At 42.3% G+C, this 13,401-nt stretch overlaps 1 protein-coding gene across 1 annotated transcript in view; it reads left to right on the top strand.

Moving 5' to 3' along the window:
- LOC108897697 (C-terminal Src kinase) overlaps positions 1–13,401 on the top strand; it is a 42,894-nt gene that overhangs the window by 13,592 nt on the left and 15,901 nt on the right. Inside the window, exon 2 of the mRNA XM_018697441.2 lies at positions 11,149–11,232. Within this exon, the coding sequence (XP_018552957.1) occupies positions 11,218–11,232 (15 nt within the window). The 5' untranslated portion in view covers positions 11,149–11,217. The remainder of the gene's footprint in view (positions 1–11,148; positions 11,233–13,401) is intronic.

Here is a 13,401-nt window from a genome sequence, read left to right on the forward strand (position 1 = left end):
CACTAATGCTGCAGCCATATTGTACCAGCACCCTGCTGAGGCTGCTGCTAATGACATTCTTTGTGTTTCCATCCCCATGCTTTGCCTCCTCATCTCCTCCTCCTCCTCCTCCTCTGGTCTGAATGGAGGAGTTGTCATGTGTTGCCATCAAAGGAGGAGGAGGAGAGACCATGAAAGCGGCAGCAGGCAGCTTCCCAGTTTCCTCCTCACCCCTCCCACCCCCACCCCGGATGTTTGACGCCACTTCAGTAGGTGTGGGACGGCATCCACATCAGGACATGGTTGAAGAATGTGAATGTGTGCATATATGTATGTATGTGACCGCATATATTCGGAGGATGAGGGCATTTTGTGTGTACTTCTGCGGCTGCGTGAGTGTGTTGTATGTGAGAGTTCGGCAACAGAGACAGAATAAGCAAGGGCTGAGGAGTGGTTGTGTATGTGCACCAGCCTGTCAGAGGAGCACCAAGCCTCCCAGAATCCCCGGCCCTCTGGCTCAGAGCCCTGCATCCCCTCTGCCTCCCAACCCTCCTGTCACCACTTTGGGAGCTTCCTACTCTTGTCTGCCTCCACATATCATCTTGCACTCAGGCCGCAGTAGTGCTCAGTCATTCTATCCTTCTGTTCCACTCTGCATTTTAACACAGACACACGCATACCTCCATCAGCAGCAACATTTCCTCTTCATCTCACTGGTAATAGCTAAAGGATAAATGGCGCCAAGTCTGTACAACTGCCCACACACACACACACACACACACACACACACACACACACACACACACACACACACACACACACACACACATAACAGTGCTGTTACTGTACTTTAGAGCATGATTCACTTTCTCAGTTAATTCCTTAACCCTCGCCAGTACATGCTCAACATAAACCTTTGTGATGAGCTTCGTGTCCTATAATTTTTCAAGTTAATTTTCTGTTAATTATAAGCTACTGATGTTTTCACTGAATATCCTGCTGTTATTCAATGTTAAGTATTAAAGGATAAGGCCAGTGCTGTTTTTATCTCTTTGTTACCATTAGCATATCCTCTAAAGAGACCTCAGCCAACAATGAATTTGTCCTGCTTTCAAATTTTGTCTGTGTATCCACAGTCTGATGAAAGAGACATATTGTCACATTTGTCATGTTCGAAATGGCAAGTGTAGTTTATTCTGAAACAGCACTGCTACACTGCGCTTCCAGTCTTGGAGAACAGCCCCATGTTGGCTGTGTTGCACTGCATTGCTAGTTTCACAAACTGTGAAGAATTAAATTGAATGAATTCAGTTTTTAAAGGAGCAATCCACAGATTTTTCACATTAAGTTCAGTTTATTCAGTCTGTGAAAACAGTTGTATATTGTCTTCTGTGGCTCTGGAGGTAGCCTTCTCAAGTCTGAGAAAATAGCCTAGAGGATGTCATTATCATGGGAACTCATGAGAGATATGCTGTTGAGTTGCATCATGGGAAATGTAGGATTCAGTGTTTTTGGACCTTGATCTCTACTAGGGACTAAAAGACAGGCTATCTCTGTTTGGTGCTTTAATTGTGACCACACTTTACTTAATCTATCTCTAAAAGGGCAGCCATCTTAATGGAAATTTAATTATAAATTGCTGGATTACTCCATTAATATATTTGATAGCACTAACATTTTTGAAAAACATCTGAGTTTACCTTTTTTTGTTGATTGAATTATTCTTGCATTTTTCTTGCATTCTTACTTTAAATGCAAAAACCACAGTGTTCAGTCCCGAAAATGGAAACCCATCATGGTCCAAATATAAATGGGGAAATCCTGTCAGAAAAGTAGTACATGCAGGCACACCCCCCCAGCAGGCAGACACTTTCATGCAGTGTCTCCATAATGTATGCAATGATGAAAACGACTGCAGCCTGCCTCCTCCTGCATGGATATTGAGAGGATATAAATAGCCGGGGCTGGATGAGTGTGTGCTGAGACTGGAACCGCAGCACACAGAGCTCAAACAATAAGCCGTCACCACTACCCTTCCTCCCCTCTGCTTTCTCCAGTCCAGCAGCCTCCCAGAGCTAGAGAGGGGATGGGTGGGTGGGGAGGAGGAGAAGGGGATTGGGGGGGGGGGGGGGTGGATTCTCTCTCCCTCTTCCTTTCTTTCTTCCACTTCCTGCCTCCCAGCTTTTGTAATCTGTCATCAGTGGCGAGCCTGAGCCTGTCACCTGTTACGTCACAGAGGCAGGAGGCTGGCTGTCTACCCACCTGTCTGTCCGTCTAACTGTCTGTCTGACTGCGGTGGGAGAGGTTTCTCTGTCACGCTGCTCTATTTTTCATTCTGTTAGATAAAAATAGGGGGCGACGGCTGTAGATTAGACATGCACATGACTTCTTTTGCTCTAGTGCAAAGAAAGGGTGTGATTTTTCTCTCTCACTCTCTTGCTCAGTTCAGAATTTTTTCTCATTGGTAAATTATGTCTTCTGGCATCACTTTAAACCATTTCTCCTTTAGTCTAATGAAGACATTTGACCTGCAGAGTTATAATATTAATAACACAGCCTTGTTTTTTCGTTTGCTTATATCTAACTCCATAAAAAGTCTTGAACAGTTACTTTCATCATAACCACTAGGCTACCTCTGTGTTCAGAGTTCTTGGTCACATACAGGAATTGGTGATGAATGATTCATTTAAACAGATTCAGGCTGAGTCAAGCTATCATGTCTTATCATTTGTTAGAGTGAGTGGGACAAATGAACGCTTGATTCAGTAAAGCCCGTCAAGTGTTTGGGTTGTAGAAGTGTATTTTGAAGGTTGTAAGTTAAAATCTCTGAGCCATCTGGTGAATCTGTGTACGGGGAAATGTTATTAATCTTGCATTCCTCTCTCCTCCCTCAACGATTAACAGTGAGATACCCTTGAGCAAGGCACTTAAATCTAATCCCACCAGGGCAGCTGCTGGTTGATGCTAGAAGTCTGTGGTCGTGCCGGGCAGCGTTTTAGAGTAATAAATGTTTAAATAAATGTTTAAAAGACCGCTAAACAACCTCAACCCAGAAGACTTCATCCATCTGCCTTTGTGTTTTTGCTGAGCCAAAGAGGAGAGAAGAAGTTTCAGTGGGACAGTGAAAACAGCACCACAGCTAAAAAAGAAGGGAAAAAAGGTGAAGATCACTAGAAATGTTTCATGAGGCAGATGGCAGAGGCAGACTCACAGTTGTAATGACTGGGTAAGCCACAGTCTCTCTTAACTTCATTCGTGCCATGATCATCTCCTTTATTATTTACCATCCCTTGCAGCTCTCTCCTGTCTCTCTGCTCTACTTTAGATTTCTGTGTCCCCTCCACACTCCTTTTCGTACCAGAATACTTACAAAACTTTAGTTTCCTCCTCTGACTTCTCCCCAGGGTAATACCAAGAATCTCTTCCAGGAGCAAAAAACAATCCATACTCAAAATATTTGCTTTTGTGTATTTGTTAATACACTTCTAATTTTTATTGGTTTGGAAGGTTTAGTTAAGGGTGTGATTTGCATTAAATTGCATCTGCTGGATAGATTACTGGCACTGCATGCCCTCCAGAGTTGTTGTCAGCATTGATTTTGATAACCACTCCAGCTGTAGTGTCTTCTAAGGGACATATTTTTAAGTTGCCTAACTGCTCCTACCTGCTTAACAGCAAAACTACATCAAGCCGTGGGAACATTAAATAATCTGGAATGCAATTTTAACAAAAGGAGTAGATGATATAGATGAAATCATCTGCCATCTCTCTCTCTCTCTCTCTCTCTCTCTCTATATATATATATATATATATATATATATTATATATATATATATGTGTGTATATATGTGTGTGTGTGTGTGTGTGTGTGTGTGTATATATATACACACACATATATATGTAAATGTTACCAGAAGAGCACTGTGTGGTTTTTGTTTCGGTGTGATTGTCGTTTTGCCTTATCCCTGTGCTGAACACTGTCTGTCAGAGTCATGTGATCACCGAAGCGTGTGGAGGCCCAGTAGTGGCTGCCTGCTGTGGTGGGAGACGGCTCATTCAGATGAAAAGGACATGAAGCTTATTAAATGTCTGGGGATACTGCTTCTGTATCTTGGCACATTATCTGGATTTGCGCTAATTGAAGCCCACTTCCTGGTTCCATGTTGGGGGTCACTTGGCACATAAATGTACACACATATCCACATGAGACAAGATGTGTGCATCACAAAGGCTGCCGTATCTGCTTGCAGCTGCTTTGATGCTCTTCTTAAAATCCAGCCAGAAAAGGAATCGCAAATGGGTTGTTTTAAATCAAAGGGCAGAGTCACTTGTGGTAATTGATAGTGATCATCATCAGTGGTCCTTAACAATAGCAGGAAAAAATAAACAAAATGACATAAATGTTTAGTGTATAGCCAGACCAAATATTTTAAAATGTGTGAAATAATTAAATCTTACTGCACCGGGGACTGTCTCTACTGCCTGGCTGTTGACAGTGTTGTCAGCCGGTGCTGACTTGCCATAACACCGGTAGTTTCCACTTAAGTCGTGCGTGTTGCTGCAATTGGTATGCGCTTCTCAGTAGGAGACAGGAAGAACTCTGCAAACACCAGGCACTGGAGTATAAAAACTCTTTTCGCCAAATAATTTTGACAGAGCAACGGCCATTTGGAAAAGTCCACCAGCTGGCCAACCATTGGTGTAACATCCTCACCCACCAACCTCTGTCATTCACTCACTCTGTCACAGACATTCACATTTGTAGGGCTGACCCAGCCATTGCAGTCCAGCCAACTATCAGCGATCATGTTGATCACGGATTTGATCGCCAGTCAACACAAGCCTAGTCTGCTATAAACAGAAACCTGCACTCTTTATGCTAACTGTGACTCTTGAGCCTCAGCTGAATGTCTGTAATGTAAATGTGAAACAGTGACAGGTGAAATGCAAATTGTGCTGAATGTCAAACACGAGGACAGGCACTATAATGTATTACCTCACTTTTGTACACACATCTGTATTTGCATATTTCCTAACCAGGGTATCATATTGTTCACTGTGTGCCATAGGTACCACCTGACACACGTAGCATGGCCATAGTTTGCTGCTGCAAACAGGTCTGCTGTCAAGTACTTTACATATGGGAAAATGTGATGCGGCCACGAGTCATTTGTTGTTGACAGTTCCATGCTGTCCACTCTGCAGAGCCTCCTGCCCTGTGAGTGTTTTCGTGTGTGTGTGTGTGAGAGAGAGAGAGAGGGAGAGAGAGAGAGAGGGAGAGAGAGAGAGAGAGAGACTCTACTGTACATTTGCATACCCAGTAGGTCACATTTCCATATTTTTCCCCTGTTTCTTTTTGCTGTCAGTACACTCTACAATACAAACTTTGTACTCCGCCTTAGTCAAGGTTCGATATAACGACGTAAGTAAAAAATTGCATTCTCAAAGAACCAACACAAAGTTGCAATGTAAAAACATTGAGTGCTGTGTATGGTACTCTCTTTCCAAGCATACAGAGCACTTGTGTTGCATTACTTGACCAACCAGTTTTGGAATTTGATGGGAATGTTGTTTACCAGTAAATGTATATAATGCTGTTCTTTGTTGACTGCGGTGGCAGCTGTTGTTAATGCTGGCTCGGCAAATTGAATTTCGCTGAGGACTAATAATGACATTCTGATTTAAACAGACGTAGATTTTGGCCAAGTGAAATTATCACCCCAAGTAAAAGGAGAGTTTTATAACCTTCTCTAGGTGCTGTGCTAGTAGAAGTGTAATCTGTGGATGGCCCTGGGCCTGCCTCAGACCAGAGACTTCTTTTTACAGGCTTTGTCACAGTAGTTTTTGATACTGACAACAGCCGTCTCAGTTAAACTCTGTTTAGACTTTTATTTATCCAGGGAAAGGCTGACAAAGTAACAATCAGCTAAACATTCTCACAGCTGCTTGGATATGGTAGGTGTCCAGGACAAACAGCACTCTGATTCTTGGATTGGGTGTCATCTTGTAAAACTTGGATTAGTGCAAGATAAATGTCTAAAATTATAAACTGTAATTTACTACTAAAGCAGAGATGTGGAGAGTGGAGGCTTAAGTCCATCGAGTGACAAATCACTGAGCTGTTCCATTGACAAGGAACTGGAAGACTAATTTGTGCAATGATAAGATGGTGATTTAAGCTGTTGGTATCTTAATTTCATAGCCAGGCTAGCAATTGTGAGTAAGGGAATGTGGTCCTACTCTGTTGTCAATGTCTGTACGTTCACTGGATCAAGTCAGTCTCTCATCCAACTTCAGAACAGTCTGTATGTCTAAGGTGTGAAATTACAACAAAGTAAAAGGATGTTTAAATTGTAATAATAATAATAACAATAACAATAATAATAATGCTTTATTAATCCTTGACAGGAAATTGCTTTGTTACAGCAGCAGCACACCAACAATCACCAAATCTAAATTAAGATAAAATTAAAAGGGACAAGTGTAATTACGAAGAAAGAAAAACAAAGAAAAACGAACCATACAAAATATACAGAATATACAGAAAATTACAGAATACTACACTGTTAACATTGTATTGCAGTATCTAGTAATACACAGGATATTGTACGTAAACCGATATTTGTCAAGAAATATTGCACCTATTAATATTGCAAATGTCAGTTCAATCAATGCAACCCAATCAATGCAAGCATGCAAGCCAGGTAGAACTCCTCCCACTGAGAAGTGTCATGGTGATTATTGGTCATTAGAAACTCTGATGGCTGCTGGCACGAAGGACTTCCTGCTGCGTTCCGTCCTGCACTGAGGAGGTATCAGTCTGAGGCTGAAGGTGCTCTCCCAAAACAGGTTTGTAGCAGGTGAGAGTCAGTCTCCTGAGCATCCTTACCTCAGCCACCTGCTGAACTGTGTCCAACTCAGCCCAGATGGTGGTGCTCGCTCTCTTAATCAGTTTGTTCAGTCTGTTTCTGTCTCTAGAGCGAGCCCCTGCAGATGTTGAAGGATTTGCAGATGTTGAAGGATTTTAACCTTCTCAGGAAGTGCAGCCTACTTTGTCCCTTCTTGTATACCACCTCCATATGGCTTGACCAGTCCAGCTTGTTGTCCATGTGCACTCCCAGGTACCTGTAGCCGGAAACAACCTCCACCTCCGTGCCTCCGATGGTGACAGGAGCCGGCGTGGATCTCTTCTAGCGCAAGTCAATCACCATCTCCTTTGCTTTGGAGCTATTCAGCTGGAGGTGATTGAGGTTGCACCAGTCCACAAATTCCATGATCGTGCCCCTGTACTCCTCCTCATGTCCTCCTCTGATAGAACTGCCGAGTCATCAGAAAACGTCTGAAGAAAGCAGGTGTCTGAGTTGTACTGGAAGTCTGATGTGTAAACCGTGAAGAGGAAAGGGGACAGGACAGTTCCAACTACATTAAGGAAGTCTGAGTCTGGATGGTAGTGTAGTATAGAAACAAAAGTTAACATTTCTTTATTCTCAATGTACAGTGAATATCAGGAGTTTGTCTCAGAGGCACAGCGCAGGAAAATAATATTAACGTACACATGCACATATTAGATGGTAAACAAGTAACAAGTAACCCCACATTCACTTTATCACTTCAATCTAGATTCATCAAAGCAGCTATGGTGCAGCAGGTTGCAGCAGTTGATATTTAGCACAAAGACTCTTGTGCAGACACTTAAAGTACAATATGATTTAGCACACAATAGTAGTAATAATGGCACATAAGACACAAACAGTGGCAATATTGCTGTCATCTGGCATAGCAAAGGAAAAAGGCAGTGCTGCACTCTGGGAAGTGCTACATCAAAGACTGCTGTTACATCACTCGGTGCTGTTGCCATGACACTGTCAGCAGCAGCTCCTGTCGCACAGAGAGAGAAAATTAGGAGGAGGGGAGTGGAGAAGGAAGTGATTTCCACTCTGTGTGTGTGTGTGTGTGTGTGTGTGTGTGTGTGTGTGTGTGTGTGTGTGTGTGTGTGTGTGGGTGTGTGTGTGTGTGTGTTGTATCTGGCAGCTGGGGTGAACTAAAATGCTAAATGTACACTTTGATGTGTAACCTATGAAGTTAGATTTCACTTAGAGAAGTGTTAGTATCAAGCGCTCAGCTGGTCCTTGATCTCGGTTCAAATACAAATTATTAGGCTAATAATAGAGCTGCATCAAAAATGCAAGGCTCCTGATTCATTTCCATTGCATTCACCTGTGTAGAGGGTTTAAACTAGGATAAATTAAAATAAAAAGGATACTGGGATCTGACAAAGGAGTTGATTCTGGTTTAACATTTCCTGCAGCACAAAGCAACATCAGCCAACAGAGATTTGTTCCAGTTCAAGCAATTCAATCAGTGCAAGCAGGCAAGCCAGTAGAACTCCTCCCACTGAAGAGTGTCATGTTAAAGCAAAAGATCACTGGTATGATAACTTCCCAGTGTCGTAAAATACTGTCGCAAAGGGATATAAACTGTTGTGCTTCAAACTGGACTTCCTCGTTCATATTTCATCTTCCGACAGGTCACACTAGCAGCACACCCAAACACTCATAGGTTTTTTTTTTTTTTTTTTTTACTGACGTAGTACCATTATCAGCCTGTACACAGCCTTGGTTTTCTGCATAGATATTCAGCAAGAGTAATGTTGCATTATACAATACAGCCTATACAGCCTACACCCTATCCACACCTTCTCACATGTATGATATCACAATGTATTCAATCTCATTGTAGGTGTTGGAGCCATATTCCTCTCTGTGAGAAACTCGGAGTCTTGTGAGAAAAAAGCCTTTATTGAGCACCACTTGACTAACTTAAGGAGAGTGATGTGAGCAGTGTGATGCTGAAGCTCTTGAATAGCTGGCAGGCATTCTTGAGCAATGGAGAGCGATAAGAATAGCACTCACTTGTCTCTCCTCTGTTTGGCCAGCTAGTGTGGCTGTGGGTTGGTGAGCCGCGCTGCTCTGTTTCAGCAGCGCTGCTCTAGACGTAAAGAGTGTCAAAGGGAAAGAAAGCGGGTGCCCTCGGGGTACACCAGAGCAGCCTGGCCTTGGCTATATTTGGCTCTGTCGGTTTGCACACAGATCAGCAATGGTCTGCAATTAGGCTGTTTCCTGTTTGAACACAGGATATGGCAGCGCAGTGAAGCTTGGCCATACATGCTCTCAGAGAGCATGCCAGCCAATTGCCAGGCCCTCTGAGGGAGATGCATTATTTTCATGGGTCTGAAATTATACAGAGCCTACAAAGTTACTTTTAGAGTGCCGGTAGAAAACAACTGCTTTACACTCATTGGACAAAATGTTCGGCTGTTTTCCATGACATAGACTCAATGGCAGTGAAAGCAACGGGCTCTTATTAATTGTATCCACCTCAGACAGGCAGGGCAAATCAAAGGGAGGGGAGAGGTTAAAGGAGACATTTTTAGTTGGGGGATAATTGAGCTATGAATTATACACAAGTTGTTTGTAGTGCTCTGTTCACCATGTTTATTGATCTATTCTGACCTGACTCCCATTAAGAGTGGCTGTAGTTAGTCTAAAGGGAGGCAGTGACCAGAGTACCCAGGCTCACTCTGGACAAGTACTGCCCCTCCCAACCTCATACGAAGCTCTGGAAAATATGCATCAGCTACTTCCTCCTTCTGACTCTCCTCCCTACCCATTTCAACTTCCTGTTCTCTGAGCTGGTCGGAAGTGAGATGGCTTTGAATGGTGACTGCTGCGGGAGGTCCTATTCATTTACAGTTACACCATCAAGCTGTTGTAATATTAGTAGCACACTGGCACTGATTTATTACTGTGTCTCTGATGAAAAAAGCTTTTTAAGTGCTGTGTGGCGTTTAAGAAACACCCACAAACACACAATTAGTTTCCAGCCGCACAAAAAGACAATAGAACACACACGGATATGGGTTAATATAGATGCTCGTGAAGAGATGCACCCTCTCAAGCACATCACCAACACCCCATACATGCTTATTTCAGTCACATACTTTGACATACCCAACCACACGTATATACTGAAAGACAGATGAACACACTCTCATCACTTACAGTTTACATCCTCGTGTTCTTTCTCCCTGCTCTCCTTCCACTTCTTTCACCGCATCAACCCTCTGTCTCTGGATCAAGGTCACCTTTGAAAGACTAGTAATTGGCTGCAGAGGCAGATTGCTCAACAGACTTGGCTTATACTAGACAGATGACTTATACTCATTTACACTTTCAGAATTTCAGATTTTGCATCCAGTGACTATATTACTACAAGAAAACATAGATAAACGTAGATAGAAAGACACCTGTCAGCTAGCCATGCATCTTTTAGCTGTCTTGCATTAGCAGCTTACTTTGTTTGTCGAAAGAACTAAAAACTAGAATCAGGGACACATATGTGCAGTTCAGGTGTAAATGTATTTGAACCCCTTGACCAAGGACAGTGACTTTATTATGTTGGAGCCAGAAAACATTTTTAACTATTCCACATACTCAGGGACGTATTTCTTCATCTTTTGTTCCTGGTCTTGTGCTGCCTTCAGCCACGTTTTCATAGAATGTGAATGTGTTTTTGTTGAGCAGAAACGTTGAGAGTACTCTCTGTGGTTAACATGAGCATGCTTCACTTTATGTGATGTGATGACTTTGTTGTGTTTTGTTTTGCTGAGTTGAATGTGCTCGGGGGATCTGCAATCTCAGGATTATTCTTCACCTTGACCTAACTTTTATCACTGATGTGAACACTTGGGGATTGTTGACATTCGCATCAGCGGTTTCGGTCTCGTTTTCAGAATCGCTTTACCCCTACACATGACAGCACATAATTCTAATGTAAGTTTTTCTGTTTATACCAGTTAAACCACCCACCCCAACTGCAGAGGGAGTGTATAGAAGTGTGATACTGTAAGGTCATTTGAAAAGGTCGTTCCACTGCCTGTGTGGGAAGCAAGATGTGGTTGTTTAATTGTGCTTCACTGTGCTTGTCCATGTAGTGTGTACTCATGTCAAGATGTTGAAATATAGACTGTGATAACCGTTGTCAGCAGAGATCTAACATTTCCAAAACAACAGCTGCTCTTATTTTGCAGACAAAGATAGATGAGATTCATTCTTTCACATTAACAGTTGCATTTCTAATGCCTTGCCTTTTTGTTTTCTCTTTTTACAGCTCTGATGGTACTAGCTGAACACTGACCGCTACCTGCCTGAGGACACCTGCTGCCCAATTCCCATCATCATGTCTGGGATCCACGTAAGTGAAGCACAACCGGCATGTTTTTCACCTTAACCTGTCCAGCGTACAGGTTTACAGGTGCGCCAGTAGGTCAACACTTTCAATAATACATTTCACACAGCTTTACACATCTAAGCAAGAGGCTGCTGTGGACAACCAGCATCTGCTACTTTTTTCTTCTCATCAGCCAAATCAGTTTAAGGATGTAATACAATTACAAGAAGGTCATCTAAATGACCTCTAGATTTTGTTCTTAGAATCAACTAAATCTAACTAAACCTGACATGATATAAAAACGTTCTGGTACTCATTTGGTAGCATGTTGTCTGGCTCCAGTGGCCTTCACATTGACCTTCTTTAATGTCAGTTGTTGTGACATTTGTAGGGAAGGAATTAATTCATATTCAGCTGTCACTCATGACCCAAGTATGAAAGCTTTAGATGTAAATGCATGTACAACCTTTTTAGAGAACAATCAGTAAAACAGTTTGGGTGGTCTCTGTTGAATTTAATAACCCCGGAGGTTAATATTCTCTAGGACTAGCAGTCAGGTTTTAGCACCGTTCTTTAATATGGGAAGTTCTCTCTAGATAAAACAACACTGCCACTCAGTCTTCGGTGATCTTCTTGTTTTTCTTGTCAAACAACTGTTTTCAACATCAAGAAACAACTCTAGTATGCAGTTATTCCTTCATCATTTGGTCCTGCCTGTGCAGTGTTTTCCTCAACCCTTTTCCACTCTGAAGCGTTCTAATTAGCACTTAGCTGATAAGTTTCAATCCACACTCCACTCACATGTAGTCACACTCACAGCCACTCTATGTATAACACTGCATATCAATAAGGTTGAAGTTAAGGAGGTAAATTGTGGATTTGGAATGATTATTTCCATTAGTGATTAATCAGATTAGTCTTTATAAAATGACATAGAATTGAAAAAGAAATCCATCACAGTGCAACAAGGTGACATCAGTTTATAATGATATAGACCAGAAAAAAGCAGCAGATCCTCACACTGGAGAAGCTGAACCCAGAAAATGATTGGAATTTTTTCTTGATTGATCATCAGAATTACAGGCAATTAACTGACTCAATTAATTATGTCAGCAGTAAGTGACAGGCAGTTTCCAACATTAGTTAAACAGGAAATACCAATCACCGCAGATACAGACAGAGAATATGGGGAAAGACGATGCACCTTGATATATACTGTTAGTGGTCAATATACTGTGATGTATAACTTTTTGGTTAAACTGCTCAGCTTCAATGCCTCCTTTATAATGTGTGTCAGTCTCCATGAGACTGTTTGACTGTATAAAGGTAAACTAACATGCACACACCTCAGAACATGCATAAACACACTTGAACCTGTGCAAGACATTGAGGTACTGAAATAAATCCCTATCTGCAGCTCTGCATTAATGCACATAACCGGTGCGCATACATCCATCAAAGTGCCCGGCTCAGTTTTGGTGGTTTCACATTACTGGTCTGTCTCAGTGGTTTAACTAATGCCTTGGAGTGGGATTACTGTCTCTCCTACATCCTCTGCCTTCACGTGTCCTTATCGATCCAGGTTTGTTTTCATCTGTCACACACCACAGCGCTTCACTACAGTCAGGTGAAAACCTTAAAAGAACATCACCTTTTTAGGAATTTTGAAAGACCAAAGCTGTGATCCAGCTAAACACTTGTTTTACAGTTTTATGGAAGTGTGATCACATCGGATGAGAGAACTCTTGTGTTTTCCTGCACGAGTCAGGAGCAGCGTAAATGCATTATGGATTGAGGGTGGTCCTGGCTTTCCACTGGGGGTAGTGCCTCTCTAATATTAAACACTGGGTTTCTGGAAGGGTGTCATAAGGCCACGGGCCCTCTTGACCCAGAATATTTTTAGGAGCAACAGTGTGACCTATTAGTAGTGTTACCAACTCACAACCAAATGTTTAAAATTTAATAGCTATGGTGCATCCATCAGCAGACCACCAGACTGACTTGTATGTCACTCCAGAGGTGAGCTAGAGTTGGATGATGCTGCACACCCACGTGTGAGGTAATGACGTATGTGGCCATATGTGGTTGACTGTGCCATCTCAAATTTTTAGTCATCAGGGACCCACAAAACTGAATGATTAGTGGCACTTTCCCTTTAGGAAGCACACATGTGCAAAGCCTTCATTGTGTCTG

Source organism: Lates calcarifer, linkage group LG2 (assembly GCF_001640805.2).
Source record: "Lates calcarifer isolate ASB-BC8 linkage group LG2, TLL_Latcal_v3, whole genome shotgun sequence".
Classification (NCBI taxonomy): domain Eukaryota; kingdom Metazoa; phylum Chordata; class Actinopteri; family Centropomidae; genus Lates; species Lates calcarifer.